This window comes from Hippocampus zosterae, chromosome 3 (genome assembly GCF_025434085.1).
Source record: "Hippocampus zosterae strain Florida chromosome 3, ASM2543408v3, whole genome shotgun sequence".
NCBI classification, from domain to species: Eukaryota; Metazoa; Chordata; class Actinopteri; order Syngnathiformes; family Syngnathidae; genus Hippocampus; species Hippocampus zosterae.
The window spans coordinates 6,764,148-6,783,953 of NC_067453.1; the positions used below are offsets into that span (position 1 = coordinate 6,764,148).

The 19,806-nt window shown below is 41.1% G+C and overlaps 1 protein-coding gene across 2 annotated transcripts; it reads left to right on the forward strand.

The window, feature by feature from the left end:
* The first annotated feature begins 1,578 nt into the window (after positions 1–1,578).
* kras (v-Ki-ras2 Kirsten rat sarcoma viral oncogene homolog) lies at positions 1,579–18,475 on the forward strand. Of its 2 annotated transcripts, XM_052061091.1 has the most exons (6): positions 1,579–2,155; positions 3,837–3,954; positions 7,618–7,796; positions 8,083–8,242; positions 11,554–11,678; positions 16,365–18,475. In XM_052061091.1, the coding sequence occupies exons 2-5, from the start codon at positions 3,844–3,846 to the stop codon at positions 11,671–11,673; spliced, it is 570 nt and encodes a 189-aa protein (XP_051917051.1). In that variant the 5' UTR covers positions 1,579–2,155; positions 3,837–3,843; the 3' UTR covers positions 11,674–11,678; positions 16,365–18,475. The 2 variants fall into 2 exon arrangements, with proteins under 2 accessions (XP_051917051.1, XP_051917052.1); XM_052061092.1 differs by lacking the exon at positions 11,554–11,678 and having other exon boundaries at positions 1,584–2,155.
* Positions 18,476–19,806: the final 1,331 nt, after the last annotated feature.

The following is a 19,806-nucleotide window of genomic DNA, read 5'->3' on the forward strand; positions in this document are numbered from 1 at the left end:
TTCTACCAAGTGGAGTTAAAATTAAAATTTGTAGTTTGGCATAAAACATAGTTGTCCAAATGTTGTTATTTCAGGTTTAAATGTATGCATTAGCAACACATCTTAATATATAATGCAACAAAGCTACATATGAAAATGGATTCACAAATCCTTTTGGTTTTCAATGAAAAACGCAAATTTAACAGAACATATACTTTATATATGAATTAATCTTTTACTGTGAATGGCTGGCAAACAGCAGTGAACCGTCGCCTCTTGTTCAAAGTCACACGTGATTAGCTCCAGCTGACCTGTTCTAAAGTCAGCCAGATGAAAACAGGCAGTCTAGAAAATAGAAGGGTTGTTGTTTTGACCCGGGTGGCACGGTGGACGCCTGGTTAGCACATAGAGGTCAAGGGTTCAGATCCGGGCCTTGGTCTTTCTATGTGGAGTTTGCATGTTCTCCCCGTACCTGCGTGGTTTTTCTCTGTGTACTCCACTTTCCTTTCACATTCCAAAAACATGCATGGTAGGTTGATTGAACGCTCTAGGCGTGATTGTGAGTGTGAAAGGTTGTTTGTTTAAGTGTGCCCTGGGATTGGCTGGCAACCAGTTCAGGGTAGAGAGAGAGAGAGACAGAGAGAGAGAGAGAGAGAGAGAGAGAGAGAGAGAGAGAGAGAGAGAGAGAGAGAGAGAGAGAGGGACAGAGAGAGAGAGAGAGAGAGAGAGAGAGAGAGAGAGAGAGAGAGAGAGAGAGAGAGAGAGAGAGAGAGAGAGAGAGAGAGAGAGAGAGAAATTGATTACATTATAACATGTTGATTTAGGATTTTGATAGTCAACATGTTTAAACAGTTTGGTTGTCACTAAAAAAACGATGAAAACAGTATTTGTTATATAATAAATTGTAGGCTCATGACCTGTGCCGCTGGTTACAGCTGGTGACTCAAGTGTTGTAAAAACAGACTCCCTCTAACGGTATGTGATAGAATAACTAAATACGAGTCAGTTGCATTGAAGATAGACACATTTACACTTTTAATTTTTAATTACTGTTTGGTGTTTGAAACAATTTTTATATACAATTTTATATGTTTTATTGAAGTCATTAAGTACAGTTAAAAGTTAGTTTGTGAAGCCCGAACAGAAAACGGATTGGTAGATGAATGGTTTATGGATTTGCGATAAACTGCAGGACTATAAAATGTTAGGATTTTGATAGGGGGAAAAAGGCAACAATAGAATGTGGGTTCAAGAAATTCTGGCGGGCCTTGGCTGCTTGGGCTGCCGAACTGGTCCAACGTTGTACTTATGTTCTTTTGTTAAAACAATGGATGAAAAGAGGCGCAATCTCAGGAATAAAAGTGTTTTTTAACCCACGTTTTACTTTCATGCGTTGTGTAAAATGAGGCTGTTTGTATGCAAATCCAGTGCGCAGGACGGATCCGAGAGAACGCCAACGAAAACTGACATGGGTTTGCCAAATCACTTCTCTGCTTTGGAATGACGTCCAACCGGTACTTTGCAGTTATATTTAGAGCCTATATATAGTGGAGTCGCCCCCTAGGCGTTGTAACTGCAGCTGGGCAGCAGCAACTGGCAGCTTGTTCTGAAACGCACACTGCGTGAACAACGTATTTACTTTATTTTACTTTGTACGTGCACAAATAGGCAAACATAAGTCGGCCTTTTTCAACAATAAGCAGGAAAATATTTCAAACAACTAAACCATTATTTCACAGGAGGGGTAATAAACGATATCACGTGTCTCTTGTTTTACATTAAACATAACTAAATTCAGTCAATTTTAAGTTAAACGTTATTATTCGTTTTACTGCGGTAGAAGGGTGTTAAAGTGCTGTGCGCCGTGTGGACTAAAGTGGGCCAGTCACGAGCGATGCTTTGTGGGTAAAGTGCGTCCCGGTATCCGCCCATATTCGCCAAAAGGAGGCCAACCTGAGCAGCTAGGCCGGCCGACGCTGGAACAAATGGAAAGTTCAATCGATTAGTTTGCTCACTTGTTTTTGCCCGTTCCCGCTTCCTTCTTACACCAAGTAGACAGGTTTCATGCGGACCTTTCTTCGTGGACCAGGCAATGCAGACATCGTGTGAAACGAGAGGACAATCAGCTTGACTCATTTTGTCGCCACTTCAGACACGGAACTCCGTTCGTTTTAAGGTAACAGAAATGAGGACCAGACATATAAATAGCTTATTCTACGGTTTTTGACACGTGATATCCACAATCCTAACCGGTCGTTCAAGGTGTAAATACTGTTATCTTTGTGTTGTGTTGTTGGTGAAGTGGATTCTCGTTTCATTGAAAATGAAAACTACGCCCAGTTGTTGAACCCAATGTCGGCCCTGCGATGCAGATCTTTAGGCTAGCCTGTCAATGGCGGCTTTAAACCTTGCACAATTTCTCCCCTTTAAAAGCAATGAATGATACTGATTTCCGAGCATACCAGGCGTAGACCGTTGCTTTGACGACATGTTTTCGGCAATGACTCTGCAAACGAGAGTCATTGAAGTTTTAAGGTCGCGGGTTAGCTCCAAAGATAGCCTAGCTCTTAGCACACTGTAGCCTGGTTGTTCACTGGGTTCGGAGGTTTTCAGCCCACCAACCTGGCAAACTTGCACTCTCCCACTGCACGTTTAAGGTCGAATTCCAGTGGACGTTCGAAACCTAATTTGAGTTGCAACTTTGAGCGCGGCATTTACGTTATACTCAAAGAGGTGAGCCCAGTTATAATTAGTCGGATACTCAAATTCAATGAAATTAAATAATGTTGAGAGAATTGACAAGATCGTCAGAGGGGCGTTACCTAAGCAATATGCCAAATATGACTACTGTACAATGCTTTATGTGACTGAGCCCTGAATGTAGTCTTCCATATGGTGGCTGGAATGTTTGCTATTTTCAGTACTAATCGATATTTTATACAATACGTCATTATTCATATATGTCTTTCACAGCAGCTGTAACAAAACGCCTGACAGGACAATTAACATAAAATAACAAAATAATATAACACAGCACAACATAAAACATGGACAGTCATGCAATCGTAACCACTTTTCCTGCCTACGCTTTGTTGCTTGAAGCAGTTATAGATGAAAAAGGAAAGAATTTGTTTATACAAGACAATAAAATCCCAGAAGGCATCACAACAAACACTATTTGGTGTTGTTTTTATCTCTACACCGGCTGTCACTGGTGTGGAAAGCATATACATCACAATACTGTACTGTACAATGCAATGAATTTACTTTGTATTTCTTTGTCAGTACATCTTGTAGAATGGTTGTGGTTGCTTCTAAATGTTTAGCCATAAAATGTGAACTTAATGTTGGTGTTTTTCTCAAGGCTTGGGTTAAAAATTGACCCAAATTTACAAAAATGCATTGCCATAATGTTGACGGATAGGGAGAGAGAACATAGATGAACACAAAAGGGCTGAAGTTATGACAAACAGGAATGACAAAGTACCATGTCAATTAATTCGTGTGTTCGCGCGAAGATGTCTTCACTGTGGCCAGTTTTGCAAATACTGTTCTACATAAACTGCAAAGTAAGCATGGTGTTAAATTATGCTTACAGGATTTTTTTTTCTTGTGACAAAGGCTAACATGAACTAATTTCCTGAAAATAATGACATACCTTCTCCATTATCCAGCCTGACTTTCCCCAGAAAACATACCGCTTCAATGCAGTGCACAAATATCAGCACATTCAGCAATATATTATTGGTGTTTACTCACGGTGCAATTCAGGAAACTTCAAACACCTTGATTATCTATGCAGGGGATAGCTAAAATAATTTAGGCTTCTGATGATATGTTGTTCTTTGTTGCCCCAGGTGAATCATGACAGAATATAAGCTGGTTGTGGTGGGAGCTGGTGGCGTGGGCAAGAGTGCACTTACCATTCAACTCATCCAGAATCACTTTGTAGATGAATATGACCCCACCATTGAGGTATGTGGATATGCATGGATACATATACATGTTCAGTGTGTAAATATATATGCATTTTTGTTGAAGCCGTCTCCACATTGTGTGTATTTTAGTGGAGGGAGGGGTGAGGCAATGATAATATCCTCTGTAAATGTAGTTCTGAGACGTTCTTCAAGTTTAAGTGTTAGAGACACCAATCAGGTTTTGAATGTCCTTGAGACTGTCTGCTAGCTTTCATGAAGGCTGAGCCTATTTAGGCAGTTCACTCTCATTATGACGCGAGTAAATTATTGATGTTATGTAAGGATTAGCTGTGCCCATTTAATATGGTCACTGCTGACTCAGATGCACTCACTGAATAATTATTAGTTTTTTGTGTGGGTGTGTGCTTGTGCATCAACTTTGAGTGCCTTCAAAAGAAAGTCCTGACTTTCTGTCAAAACACCAATACAGACAGATATACATGTATTTTTACTAGATTGTATTGCTCAGTTTACCTTTGTTACTTCTTTCCTGTTTTTCCCTCTCTCTTTCTCACTCCCTCTCCCTCTCTCTGTATATAGATATAAAACAAATGGGGCACAATTCACTTAGAGTGGCTTGCCAAAGTATTCAGCCCCTTGAAATGTTTGACCTTTGTCACATTTCAGGCTTCAAGCATCAAAATATAAAATTGTAATTTTTTGGGGTGGGCGGCCCGGTAGTCCAGTGGTTAGCACGTCGGCTTCACAGTGCATAGGTACTGGGTTCGATTCCAGCTCTGGCCTCCCTGTGTGGAGTTTGCATTTCTCCCCGGGCCTGCGTGGGTTTTCTCCAGGTGCTCTGGTTTCCTCCCACATTCCAAAAACATGCATAGCAGGCTGATTGAACACTCTAAATTGTCCCTAGGTGTGAGTGTGAGCGTGGGTGGTTGTTCGTCTCTGTGTGCCCTGTGATTGGCTGGCAACTGATTCAGGGTGTCCCCCACCTACTGCCCGTAGACAGCTGGGATAGGCTCCAGCACCCCCCGCGACCCTAGTGAGGATCAAGCAGCTCGGAAGATGAATGAATGAATAATTTTTGGGGTGTGAAGAATAAATACAGGTGGGACACAATCATTGAGTGAAACAATATTTTTTGGGTGTTTTTTTTAAATTTATTTTTTTTTAAAAAGAAAGAAAAGGGCATGTTGACGTAAATGTGATGCTCTCAGAAGTCGGTTAGAAGAATGTTGTGGAGCAAACAGCATCATGAAGACCAAGGAACACACCAGACAGGTCCGGCCGGGATAAATTTGTGAAAATATTCAAAGCAGGATTAGGAAAGGAAAAGATTTCACAAGTTTTATACATCTCGTGGAGATCTGTTCGATCAATCAGTTTGAAATGGAAAGAAGATCAGACCAATGCAAAAAAACAAAACAATGTAGACCTGACCGTTTAAACATTTAGCCCAAATAAGGAGAGCACTGATCAGGGATGCAGCAAAGAGGGCCATGATCACTCTGGATGAACTGCAGACATCCACAGCTAAAGTGTGGGAATGTGTCCGTCGTAGTTGCACACTGCGCAAATCCGGTCTTTGTGGAAGAAGCGGCTCTCGTCAGATGAGACCAAAATAGAACTTTTTGCACTAAATGCAAAGCATAATGTGCGTAAAAGTAACACTGCACATCAACCTGAACACACAAACTCCACTGTCAAACATGGTGGTGGCTATATAATGGTCAGGGGATGCTTTTCTTCAGCAGGGATAGGGAAGATGGAGTTGATGCGAAGACGGATAGAGCCAAATACAGGGCCAGTTTTGAAGAAAACTATTGGAGTCTGCAAAAGACCTGAGATTGGGACAGGTTTAACTTCCAACAAGAATGATGATAATCAACACAAAGCAATATCTGCAATGGAGTCTTTCAAGACTAAACATGTCCAGCAGAATAACCAAGTCAAAGTCCAGACACGAATCCAATCAAAAGATCTGAAGAATACTGCTCACAAATGCTCTCTGTCTAACCCGGGTCGGCAACACGCGGCTCCAGAGCCGCCTGCGGCTCTTTAGCGCCATCTAGTGGCTCCCTGGAGCTTTATAAAAAGAAATTGAAAATGGAAAAAAATGTGGGAGGGAAATTAATTTTTTTAGTTTTAAATATGGTTTCTGTAGGAGTAAAAACATGACACATTCTTAAATTCTCCCAATGCTGTAAAAATGTGTCAAATAAATATTACATTTCAACGTTTCTGTCAACAATGATTTGCGTCTTAGCCTGCGACACACGTTTCTATGAGCAGGCTGGGATGCAAGGCAGGTGGCTGTTGAAAAAAACGACAACAAAAACGGCGTTTCACATACAATTCACGGAGCGTACTGGTAATAAGAATCTGGAGGGCCGTGAAAAGCATTTTTATAATGGTACATGTGAGTTATGGGCAATGTGTCTGTGTGTTGTGTACGCGCGGGTCGATCGCGGTAGGTTGGTTGAACGAAAAGTAGAGCTTCATCAAAAAAGGTTGGGCACCCCTGCTCTACAGAATGCACTTCATGGGAAAAAAAACCCAAACATTTAATCATGAAGGCTCATCGTGTAATTGTATCAAACATTGTCATTTTGATAGTAGGCTAATATAGCTCATATAGATACATGTTGCAGATCTGAAAAAAGGAGAGCTGTGGTGTTGTTTTTTTAAAAATGTACACTTTATTTATGCTTTTAACAGTCTCAACAGACACGTCTGCGTCTGACTCCGTGCCTTCTCTCCTCTCATTCGACTCCAGAGGTGTTCAAAGAAAGCCTCTGAAAAACGGAAATTAATGATCACTTCAATGACACTAAAAAAAGTGAAAATAATGCACCACACTAAAACAGAAAATCACAAAATACATATGGAGAAGTTTGTGAACACACAACAAAGGAATGAATAACATAAACAATTCTGAGACACTCCAGTCTCCTACATACATACAGCATGTGTTTCCTTTATTGTAAGTTGAAGGCTTTTGTTTTTTTGCGGCTCCAGACTTTTTTTGTTTTTGTTTTGTCATATATGTCCTAAGGGACCCCTGATCTAACCTCAATGAGCTGGAGCTGTTTTATGAGTACGAAGGGCCAAACATTTCAGTCAGTCAAATTAATATGCTATACATTATACAGTCAAACCTTGGTGTTCAAACGTCTCTGTTCTCGACCAATTCTGTTTTCGACCAAAAACTGTTTTTTTTTTTTTTTTTTAGCCTCAGATGATGCACAAATTCCGTTACTCGAACAATGTGAGCGCGCTTGAATGCACCACTTGACTCCTCTCGCCTTCCTTACACGAAGAAGTGATGCTTCCTTGTGTCGCTTTCCATTGTGAGCAGACGTGTTCAAGAAACTTTTTTTTTTTTTAAAGAGTGTGGTTTCGGTTTTCAAACAGCCTTCTGGAACGGATTATGGACGAAAACCGAGGTTTGACTGTATATATACATTATATATATATATATATATATATATATATAAAACAGAAGAAACAAAATTATCTATAATTTAAATACAGGTTTCATAAGCTGTTTTGTTAGGGTAGGAGAAGTCGTATTCTTAAAATTTTAACGATGCCCACCCTCAATCATTGGCCATCAAAAATGAAATCTTGCATGCGAGTCAGATTTCCAACCATTTTGTTGTCTTGTGAAGTTTCTATGAATCCATCTGGTGGCCTTCATCTCTTTCAGGACTCTTACAGAAAGCAAGTCGTGATTGATGGGGAGACGTGTTTACTGGACATCCTGGATACTGCAGGTCAGGAGGAGTACAGTGCCATGAGAGATCAGTATATGAGGACAGGGGAGGGCTTCCTCTGTGTCTTTGCCATCAACAACACCAAGTCCTTTGAGGACATTCACCACTACAGGTGAGTTAAGTGGTGGCCTCACTCGAAAGGTTGTCCTTTGAAGTGGACATTTTATGGAAAACTGACTTCATCTATTACATAGCACCCACCGATCTCTCTCAATGTCCTCTTTTTTCCATTGCCACCCCATTTCAGGAGTCCGTGTAAATCGTGTAAAAATGTCATTCATGCTCTTACATCAAACCTTGTTTACATTGTTTTTAGAACTGGGGAAAACACATTGGTTCACGGACCCTCAGTGGGAAAAGCTTGTACTGAATTAAAGTCTCTCGCTGTCAATGTCCAGAGAACAAATCAAGCGGGTGAAGGACTCTGAGGATGTTCCCATGGTGCTGGTGGGCAACAAGTGTGACCTCCCATCCCGGACTGTGGACACTAAACAGGCTCAGGACTTAGCACGGAGCTACGGCATTCCCTTCATTGAGACCTCAGCCAAAACCAGACAGGTATGAGTCCAAACACACGCGCATGTCCGCACACAAACCATTTCAGTGCATTTTATCCTAACCTACTGTAGTTTTCAACATGTTTTCACATATATGGTCCTCCTAGGTATTTTTCACAAGTTTGTGTTCTTACATTCGCAACATTGCTTTTATAGTGCTGTTTAAAAGTATTTCCCACTTTCCTGATTTTAGTTTCTTCTCTTTCCTGCGCATTTGTCACACTTAAAATGTTTGATTACCATACCAATATTTTACAAAGACAACTCAAGCAAATATAAAATGCAGTATTTTGTAATTTCCCCATTGCGGGACAAATAAAGGATATCTTATTTTTCATTGTTCCATGACAGCAAGTTGTCATGCCAAATAGTAAGTCATGCCAGACCATCACGAGTATTGCCCCCCCATACTGTTATATTTACATTACATGAAAAATGATGCAGTTACTTTTTCTCACAGGGCGTTTTCCCTCAATGAAAAAAAAAATCACATTATGTATTTACCGTATTTTCACGACTATTCGACGCACCGTACGGTTGGGCGCAGTCTCATTAATGGGTGACATTTCTGTATTTTACACATACACAGGCCGCACTGTACTAATGGGCGCAGTTTTACAGTGGTAAAACATACACTTAAACATACGGCATGCATGCATGCTAACACGTTCGCTAACACGTTAGCTTGAAGCATACACTGAAGCTCGAAGCTAAAACACGTTTTTAAAAAGGCAACGAAAGCAGAACTGAGTTCGGGTGTATTTTATTTACAAGGTACTCATGTTTTTTGCTCAATCATCACTCAGAAAGCCATCAAAGTCGTCATCTTCTGTGTCCGAATTGAACAATTATGCAAGTATCGGTAATCCATCCAAACCGCCGGGTTCCCTCTCGTTGTCAGAGTCACTCTCGTCGTCATGTGGGTCCACAGAAATGATGCCGGCTTTGCCAAAAGCTCGAACAACTGTACTAGCAGATACGTTCGTCCAAGCAGCTACAATCCATTCACAGATTGTGGCGCAACTAGCCCGGCGCTGCCTCCCACTCTTCGTGAAGCTGTGTGCGCCAGCGATCATCCATTTTTCTCATGCCGCTCGCAACTTCACTTTGAACGCCCGGTTGATCCCGATGTCCAGCGGTTGGAGTTCTTTAGTCAAGCCTCCGGGAATGACGGCAAGCTCGGAGTTCATTTGCTTGACTTTGTTTTTCACCGCTGGTGTGAGATGGGCACGCATGGAGTCGCAAATTAAGAGTGACGGCGAGGCATGGAAAAAGCCATCCGGTCGCTTAACATACACCTCACTTAGCCACTCTCTCATCTTCTCCTCGTCCATCCAGCCCTTTTGGTTTGCTTTCACAATGACGCCGGCTGGAAACTTTTCTTTCGGCAGCGTCTTTCGCTTGAAAATCACCATAGGTGGCAGTTTCTGTCCGTTGGCATGACAACCAAGAACGCCCACCCTTCACTCATTGCCGGACCCACCCCCTGCGTGCCTGTCCTCACTCACGTCCACCTCTCTTCATATATTTACATATAAGTGCACGGACGCGCTTCACTGATTGGCCGACCTCTTCTCCGCATGCGTGCGTGTCGTCACTCACGTACACATTTTCTCTCTCTCCATATATTTACATATAAGTGCACGGACGCGCTTCACTGATTGGTTGACCTCACTTCCGCCTTTTCTCTATATAAACAGCGTGTCAGGTCTCAGCCAGATTTTGGAACTCAGCTCATATAAAAGGCGTCCTGTCCATTTTGGAGAAAATTTTAGACTTTTAATGGCGCCTTATAGTCGTGAAACTACGGTACTTGGTGGTCTTTATGCGGTGCTAATATTGGCTTGATGATTTGAAACAAGTATGAAAAATCAAGAACACTGGTCACTTTTTCTAAACAACGTTTCAGTGTTCTGGTTGAATTAAATTTGGTTGTCAGGGTATATATACTAATGCCATGCTACATTGTGATGAATATACGAGATTACTGCTGAGGCACATGCAAAGCGGCCTGTTTCTTAAATCATAAACAACTGTCAAGTCAGCAGTATTTATAGAGCACTTTCAAACAGCCATCGATGCATACAAAGTGCTGTACATGGAGCAATTTAACATGCACAATAAACAGTAAGACAAATCGGTAATAAAGGCGGTAGAAAGCACCAAACAGTAAAATCAAGAACAAATCTAAGTCATGCTGAGTCGAACGCCAAAGAATACAAGTGAGTTTTGAGGAGGGCTTTGAAGATGGGCAGCGAGGAGGCTTGCCGAATGTTCAGTGGGAGGTCATTCCAGAGAGAGGGACCAGCAACAGAAAAGGCTCGATCCCCTCTGAACCTCAGTTTAGTTCTTGGTACTTCTAACAAAGTCTGGTCCACAGACCTGAGGCGCCTGGCAGGTGTGTAGGGGCGGATGAGCTCAGCGGGTAAGGTGGCGTGAGATTATTCAGAGATTTGAAAACAAAGAGGAGGATCTTGAAAATAACTCTAAAATGAATGGGGAGCCAGTGAAGGGATGCCAGAGTAGGAGTTATGTGCTCCCTCTTACGAGTACCAGTCAAGAGGCGAGCAGCGGCATTCTGGACCAGCTGTAACTGATCAATGTCAGTAATTCATCTTTGAAGAGAATCAGGGTAATTAATTGTAGTTATGCGACTGGGTCTCTCATTGGTTTCATCAGAATAAGTATGTGTCGTGATTGGTGACTCAGTAGCTGAAGGAGTGAGCCACTTCCTTGCTTGGCCTCTTAAGTTCTCTTCTGGTGAAATCAACACACTGATTTAATTCTCACATTAGACTCCTGTTACTAAACCACTCGCTCGTCACCGACCTTTTGCCCCAGAAAATCCTTTTTCCTCGATAAGGTGCTGCCGTTTCATTCAACTTTTGATGCCTCTGGCCAGCGCCTGCTTTGCCAGGGGTTGGTTTCCTTGTGGAGACGGCTGGAACTGTGAATTTCCCTTAGCCATCTAGCATCAAGAGACTGAGTGAACTATGTTCTGCCTTTTGAACGAAGTTCGCAACTTGAAGAATGAAAACCTCGAAGCGCTGTATGATACAAATATTTTGTATATATTCACATAGTAAATGATGCATTGTCGGGCCAAAACAGATTAAAATTGATGATCAACCCCAACCAGAAGGAGGTAAGTTTTTCCAATAACTCACATTGAACTTGAGTTGCCTGCTGGTGTAACCACCTGAAGCCACTGGCCTGCTTTGCACCTTCTGTGTCTATACCCTGTATAAAGCTGTACACCGTGCCCTCCTTTGTATTGGTCACTACTGAGGGAAGTTGTGTCTCATGCTGCAGAGAGTGGAAGATGCCTTTTACACTCTGGTACGGGAGATCAGGCAGTATCGCCTCAATAAGCTCAGCAAGGAAGAAAAGACGCCGCGCTGTGTCAAGCTTAAAAAGTGTGTTGTGATGTGAATGGGGTAAGTGTCAGCAGCCTCCCCTTCCCACCAGCTCTTGTGTGTTTGTACGTTCAAACTGGATTGTGGAGACTAAGGCAAAGTGGTGTTGGATTCTCCATGCTAACATGCAGATTCCTGCTTGGGCTGTGGTGAGGTGCTCATAGGCGCCTATGGATGATTTCTGTCTGTGTCTCTGTGTCATGGCTTAATGTAATCCAGAATTGGTGTCACTCTGACTTGGTATCGTTGAATTTTCTTCTTTCACGCTTGCATACGTTTGGTCCAATCTGGGGCACATTGGCTTTTCACTTATTTTCACACTCTTACCGGCCATCGCCCATGACATTCGGTACATGTGCACAATCTAATGTATTATCAAACCACAATACATCCATCCATGTTCTACTTCTTATCTTGTTCGCTGTCACGGGTAACTTTTTGCGAGGAGGGGTAAGGATACTCCTGCGACTGGCAACCAGTTAATCACAGCACACGTATGTGTTAACAACCACTTACTTTCACATTCCTGCTTATGGGTGATTTAAAGGCTTTCATGTTTACATGTTTTAGGATTGTGAGGGCAAACTGGTGCACCCTGAGAAATTGAATACAATGGAACACATTGTACACATTGTCACAGACTTCTGTGAGGCAGATGTGCTCGCCACATGCTCTGTTCTGCATCAAATTAAAAAATTGCACTGATGGCTCAAAAGTGAGCTTTTTTTGTTTGTTTTTTTTATTTCAAAGGTAGAATATTGTACACACTTCTTGTATTGGCTCTTTTAGCTTGTTCAGATGTACCTAATTTTGACGCTGGTGATTTGATGGTAATTAGGGTTAACAGTAATCCAATAATCTGTTAGTTTTTTTTTCAGTTAGTGAAAGAATCACATAAAGGAAATATTTCCATCCCCTTATTCAAGAACAGCACATGAATTCAAATTGGCAGTGTGCAAACAGGTTTCTATATAAGATAAGATAAGATATATGAAAATAACAGAGCTCTTAAAACAACACGAATAATAAAAAAAAGAGAATTTTGCAGAGCAATCAGTTGGCAAGTCAACACCAACTGATTGCTGTGCAGAACGACTGTTCACTCCTGTTTGACCACACAAAGCGAGACATAAATAAAGGGACCCCTCACCAAAACTGTAAAACTGACAAAGACTATTGGATTAAAGGTGAAATATCTTCAAGAACATTCCAATTTTCCTTACTTATCCTTTGTGCATTACCACAACCTGGACGACCGAGAATCTACACAGATAAGTCAACCTCTTAAATATACTAGTATTAATGTTAAAAAAAAAAAAAAAGATTCCCATGCCGGGTTATACTGAAGACATCAGCCATTCAGCAGATTCCTAACACTAATTACATGCGCATATTTGAATACAATGTATTGTAATGAGCTTGCACCGTTGTAGTGTTTAAGGTATGTGCAAACTGAAAATAAACTTGTGATAGTACGTTCAACTTTTATGAAACTTCGAAGCTTGTATCAGCATTTCAGACATGTTTAAGTAGATAGAGAATTAAAAAAATATGTCCATGAAAATTAAGAGGAATGCAATCTTTTAGCACACTGTGACATAGTGTTAGAAAACATTTGCATCACCCCCACATTCACTTTCAACATGACATTGCTGTTTTCAATGTTGCATTAAGCACATCACCTATGAAGGCGAATGAAATTGTTAGCCGCTAACTCTACCAATAGGTGCATAGTTGAATGCCCCTCTTTCAGAATTTTAAATGTTTGGATATCACTGTCATATTTCTGTGGAAGGCAGGATTTGCATCGCATTGCTCTGGAAATGTATGCAACCTATTATTTGGGCTCTGTCACCCACACTTGCTAGGTGTGGTAGGTATCTCTCCAATCAAAGGCAATTGAATGCATATCTGGATACATCCAAGGACTAATTCATTAGTTCGTGGACCGATCCACACATCTTTTAAATCAAAAATGGTGTTCCGAATCAAATGGGGTTTTGTCATACCCCTACCGACTAGCCATGATACCCAAGCCCTTGTGTTTGGATCACCGACGACCTGGATTACCACTACTGTGCATGTGCATTAAGGACAGGCAATCAATCATTTTATTTATCCCTGAAGGCCAATTAAAAGGCACGGAGAGTTACAGTCCCAAATAAATGCATCCCTAAAGCACATTAATATGCATCAAATCCAAACACAACATAACATTTAAAACACCGGGATGACGCCACGCTGGAGAAGGGAGCAATTGGAGTTGCGCAGAGGAATCACTGGAACAAATGTGGACTTCCTTCTTTCAGTCCTACCACCCACATGCCACGGCCTGCGCCCCAGTTGCGGCCCCGCAAACGGAACATGAGCGGGGTCTCTAAAAATCTTATGGGCAACTTTCATGTCCTGTTGGCCACACAGGGCAGGAAGAGATCTGGCCAGTCACACATTTGTTCTTCTCTGATGGGTTTTCTACAGAGGCAGAGTACAACCAACAAAACACTTGAAAAGGAAAGAATACTCTCTCTCAATGAAGGAATGATAGAATGTCTTCATAAGGTTCTTGCTGACATCAAATGTCCTTAATTCCCATCCATCCGTTCATTATCCGAGCTGCTCATCCTTACGAGGGTTGGAGGCATGATGGAGCCTATCCCGGCTGTCATCGGAGAGAAGTCGGGGTACAACCTGAAGTAATTGCTAGCCAGTCAGAGTTGTGACCATTCCGCCTTTTAAAATAATTGATTTTAAAAAACTATTTTTTTTCAGCGCTTCTGTTTTCCTAACTTGTTACCTACCCATTTGTTGTGTTTACGTGATAATATGAGGCGATTAAACATTTGCTTTACAGTATGTGACTTCAAAGTCATAATGGCCACCCAAGGGAAACAATAACTACACTGCGGCCCACGACAATGAGTTTGACACCCCTGTTTGGCTGGTGACCAATTCAGGGTGTACCCTGCTTCTCGACCCACATCAGCTGGGACAGACGCCAGCACACTTAGTAAGGATAGCTGTATGGATAGACGGATGGACAGACGGACCTTGATTTATGAACATTGCAAGCAATGCTCAAGGGCTTAATGCAAAACCCCATTGACAGGCTAACGGCAACAACACCCAAGTCGGTACTTGTGTTGCGCCAAATAACTAACAAAATAAGTGTTCACACAAAAACACTGGCGACAAACACAGACAATAATGAAACGATAACACATTGGCATATTTTCTTCTTACCCTGTGAAAAACGAGTTTAGTCGCGACTTTGTTATTGTAGTCTTTCTTCTGAAGTTGTGCTGATTTACTTTCATGCACCACAATGCCCCTCAGAGGCCAAGGCGCACACAGCAGGCGACACACTCCAATACAACACACACAACAGGGACAGCACTGGTTGAGTGACTGATGTAATAATAGCATGATGCAACAAATCGATGACGAAATGTATCACAAACACTTTGAATTATCTTTTTTTCTCCACTTTTATTGGTTGATACTGATCTAACTTTGAATATAGTATATAAGTTTATATACTTATTTTTTTACTATATACTTAAGTATATACTTAATTATTTTATTAAGTTGCCATTCATATGTATCATAAAAGCCACAGTTGGTTCTACTACAGAGCGCAAGGCCACCGCGTTCCGCATCTTCTGGTGAAGATACGAGTGTGAAAGTCTGTCAATGCGGCGAAATCATAAGTTGGGAGTTATAAGCCAACCTGAGTGATTCATGGAGATCACACTGATTATGGGACTCATCATGTGTGTTGCGGCTGTGATGAGAAGTTGGCATACGTCTTGTGAGCGGAGGTTAAAGAGCGTTTTTTTTTTTTTTTTGTTACTTTGCTGACACAAATTCCTCTTGGTAATGCACTCTTTTTTTTACCCTTCCTGTCAACCTGAAGACACCGCAAAATTATTACATTATTCGCACTGTTCTCACTGAAAAGTAGCTGCATTTACACCCAACCTGTTCATTCTCTCCTAGTCGTAGTGCAGCCTATCATTGAAAAGCTACATTTTCTGTCCACAGTCTAGTCATAACAAGTTAGGGATAAATTCGACTTTGAAGGGAAATTTCAGGATGAAGTTAAAATTAACTAAACTATTGAACTATTGACAACACCTCGCCCATTGCGATTCTTCAAGCTCGGTGTAGTCAGACGGAAGCAGCCACTGAGCCGTGTCAGCGTCAGCGGCAGCTTGCAACAAAAACAGAGTGTGGAAAAGTCACAGTAAAGCATAGGAGTGGATGTCCTTGAATGTTTATTGGTCGGTTTTGTGGTGAATTTTGCTCTTCGCCTCCTTGGTAACTAACCAAAAAAGGTGGACCTCAATATTCAAAAGGTCAGAAATCAAATTAATTTAACCAGCAAAGGTCATAGTGGGTGTTAGGTTAATCCTGAAATTTCCCCAGTGTGGGACGAATAAAGGATATCTTATCTTATCTTAAATTTCACAGAAAGCCGAGTATCCCCATTTTTTTGGTAAGAAGTAGACCTACATCCACAAGAATTGCAGTCGTTTAACGCATATTCATATTTTATTTCTTTGAAAGTAACTGCAGCTACTTTTTTGTGATGTCAGAGAGGCAACGGTTGACGTTTCCCCTCTGACCATCAACAAAAATAAAATGACCTTTGAAATGTGTCTGTGTGACATAACACTGTTGTTAACCTTCTTTGCATTGTTCTTGCAGGGAGTCGACGATGCCTTTTACACGTTAGTACGAGAAATCCGCAAGCATAAGGAGAAGATGAGCAAGGAGGGCAAGAAGAAGAAAAAGAAGTCCAAGACAAAGTGCATACTCATGTGAATAATCAGTCCTTTTGCAGATGGACTAAAAAAGAAACTATGTTGAATAAAAAAGTAATACATTTTGTACATCACACTAAATTATTAGCCTCTTTCTCAAAACCACCTCTTGCTGTAACCAATACTAAAGCTGACCTACTTTGTCTGCCTTCTTATTCTTTGCTACATAGACACCGATAAGCTGTCTTTCCTGTTTAGTGCCAGTTAATCACACAAAATCGGCTTGATTTTTATGGATGATGTTGATTTACCCGCCCTACCCCTTAAGATGTTGGTAAACTGCATCAAAGGACATGTCCGTCAACCGTTTCCATAATTATTTAGTCCTTTTGGCGAAAGGTTGTGTCATGGCATGCCAAAGAATGACTATTCATCCCTCAATTGTGCTAATGTCACTGAAATGTATGCATGAAATCCTTTTCTAGTCTTCAAATGTTCTAACAACTTTAAATGGCTATTAACAATTTGCTTGTATCTTACGGGGTTTGACCTCTTCAACTACATTGGTTTTGGTTTTCTTTTTTGCATGCATGCATTTTGTTTCTGCTGACATGCATGTAAAGGTTGATTGGGTGAACTGCAGACCAGAGTCAACATGAGTTTAGTTGATCAAGTCTTCAGTAATGTTTTTTTTTTTTTACTAATTATACTGTACGATCCTCTCTAGACCTGTCCTAAGTTGGCCGGGTTTTATGCGTCCACAAAACTAACACCTTGTTTCAAATGTGCTATTGTTAATACTTTAAAGGTCTTAACTGTAGGATTATATCCCTTCTTAATTTTTTTTAACCATTGCAGTGAAAGGCAGACATTAAAATGTGTAGGACAACATTTCTAAACATGAACCCCTTATTATTTTTAGGTAAAATGAGATTTTGCATTCCCCAATATATGCTCGTCTAAGACCCTCAAGCTTTGAAGTGAAATTAAAAGCGACCAGGCAGTGTTGTGGTTGCGGGCAGTATAATGCAGCTTTTTTTTAATGTGCTGAGTCCCATTTTGCCTAATCGATTTTGTTTTCAGGTTTTCCACTTAAGAATTTAACCCCCCTCAAGTTTTGCAATGATTTCAGACCATTTGGACATAAATCATCCCAAAAAGTAATTGTTCACTTTCTGTGGCAAAGTTGTTATGTATTGATGTCCCTTAATGCTTACATGAGGCGCAGTTGCCATAAAATTGCCCTCTTCCAGGTAGTATTGTTTGAGGAAGAACTCCCCGCCCCCAAGCTTCTCTTGTGGGTCAGCTTTTATTTTAGCCTTTCCGTTTTTTTTCTCCCTCCCCCTTAGTTTTAGAGATGAATCTGCCCTCCGTGTTTTTATCAGATGCTGTGTAGCTGGAAGGGAGAGCCAAGACATGGCTCGATCGTAAAGTCCTGACTCAGAGCATGCACAGGTGACTGTTTGAACATTTCAGAATTTCAATGAGAGATTTTTTTTTCTCTCATAATTTCTTTGATTGTTGAGTTTGCTCACAGAAAGTTTTCGATGACTGCGCCTTGTTGAAAGACTTTCGCAGTCAGTGGTTTGCCGGTTAAGTTAGTGGCCCATTATGTTCTCCAACATGGCTCAGGCCACTCGGCGTGTCGCTACACCTATTAACAGTTCTGACCACTGGGGGTCAGTCTAGGCATTTTGAAGAGTGTTCAAATGTTGTCGAACCAAACCTGTTTTTGTTTTGATTGCGTGCCAACAGTTGATTTCTCACGGGACTCACTTAAACCTTGATCATATGTTAACAACGTTTGTATAGTTGTGATACAGAAAGTTGCATATTTTGTAAATTGGTGTGCGTCTTGCAGAATGTTGCTTTAATGAACTTTCTCTGCGCTTGGTGGCTCGGTGTGTGACTAGTGTGTCTGTGTCCAGGGTTAGGGGAGTGAATGAATAGCCACTTTGCAACATGTTGAGTGGTGATCTGATCTTAAATGCGTCTATTTTTTGCCATGAATCTCACCACTCCTATTTAATGTGTATTAAAGAACATCAAAAGGAAGCTGACTATTTTCTTTTATTTTGAATGATACAGTATAATTACTTACCTGCAGGCAATAGACCAGCTTGCTTTAATTGAAAAAGAAATAAAAATGTGTGTCTAGTACCCAAGTGTCATTTCAATTCTAAAATTAACTTACCTATTTGCCATTGGCTCCTCATTCATTAGCCGGTGACTGAATAATGCATAAAATAAATACTCGAGTACTACAGTATGCTGTATCGTATTGCCAAATGCGGGGCTGAGCTCATTTTGTCCTGCCGCGTTTGGCCAGCAGGTGCCAATGTTTATGCAGTCCAAGACAAGTGGAAACACAAAATGAAAACAAACAAAATCAAAGCCTAATCGCAATTAAAACAGCTTCATTCAAAGTCCGAAGGTTCACATGTTATACCCACACCGCCATGCCTAGCACTGTAAAAATACATTTCATGTTCTGATAGGAGCAAAAATGGGTGGGACACACTTTGCACGTCATCAGTCAAGACTGACCGCAGCGACCGACTGTGGGAGGAAGCGAACCCGACACGGCGAAACTCGAGCTCTGATCCGAGCCATCATACCTGTCAACTCATATGGTTTAGCCATAGTTCATACGGATTTTGTGGTGAATCTTATGTATATGGCCGTATCGCACAAATCATACGGATTCTGAAAATTTCTGTTTTTTTTTCATCAACTCCATATAATTTGGAGTTGGTGAAAAAAGGAACGCAGGAATTACAACTTTGAACACAGTAATTGTTCATTTGCATTACACTATGTGACAGACATTGCATTATGGAGATCTACAATAAATATTGAAAATTTCGGGGGTGGGGGGTTCTTTTGACATAAAATGCTTTGGTATGTTATAAGGATTTTATTTGGTAGTTTATACAGGTTGGCGCTCCGAAAAGTTGACAGGTATGCATCATCCTACCTCAACTTTGCGAGGCGACAGCATTGCCATCCCCACCAAGGTTTCCCACATACTTTAATAAAGAGGAGACAAGATGCCTAATCTAGTATTGTTGCCTACTGTAGTTTTGATATGAAGAGACCAGTCCTGATGAGCTTGAAAGTGGTTTTTACTCAGCAGCACCAAGAACGTGTTACAGGCTTCCTCGTGTTGCTAATCAACAACCGAGCTCCCGCGACACCCTGTGGACGGGTGGCATAACAGCGGGTTAGAATGGCTAAGTAATTGGGACGTTATACAAAATAATAAACAGATCTACATCCCTCCTTTTAAATCTTTTTTTCTTTTTTTAAAAAAAATATTTTTAAACACACATGAAGGCTAATAAGTGGCTGATTCAAATTAGTAACAGTTTCAGGAACAGAAAATT

What these genes read in the sequence shown, in the direction of transcription:
- kras (XM_052061091.1), top strand. Translation starts at nt 3,844, where the DNA reads ATGACAGAATATAAGCTGGTTGTGGTGGGAGCTGGTGGCGTGGGCAAG. An exon ending in GAGGACATTCACCACTACAG is followed by an intron (nt 7,797 to 8,082) that starts GTGAGTTAAGTG and finishes GTCAATGTCCAG; the next exon opens with AGAACAAATCAAGCGGGTGA. An exon ending in CCTCAGCCAAAACCAGACAG is followed by an intron (nt 8,243 to 11,553) that starts GTATGAGTCCAA and finishes CTCATGCTGCAG; the next exon opens with AGAGTGGAAGATGCCTTTTA.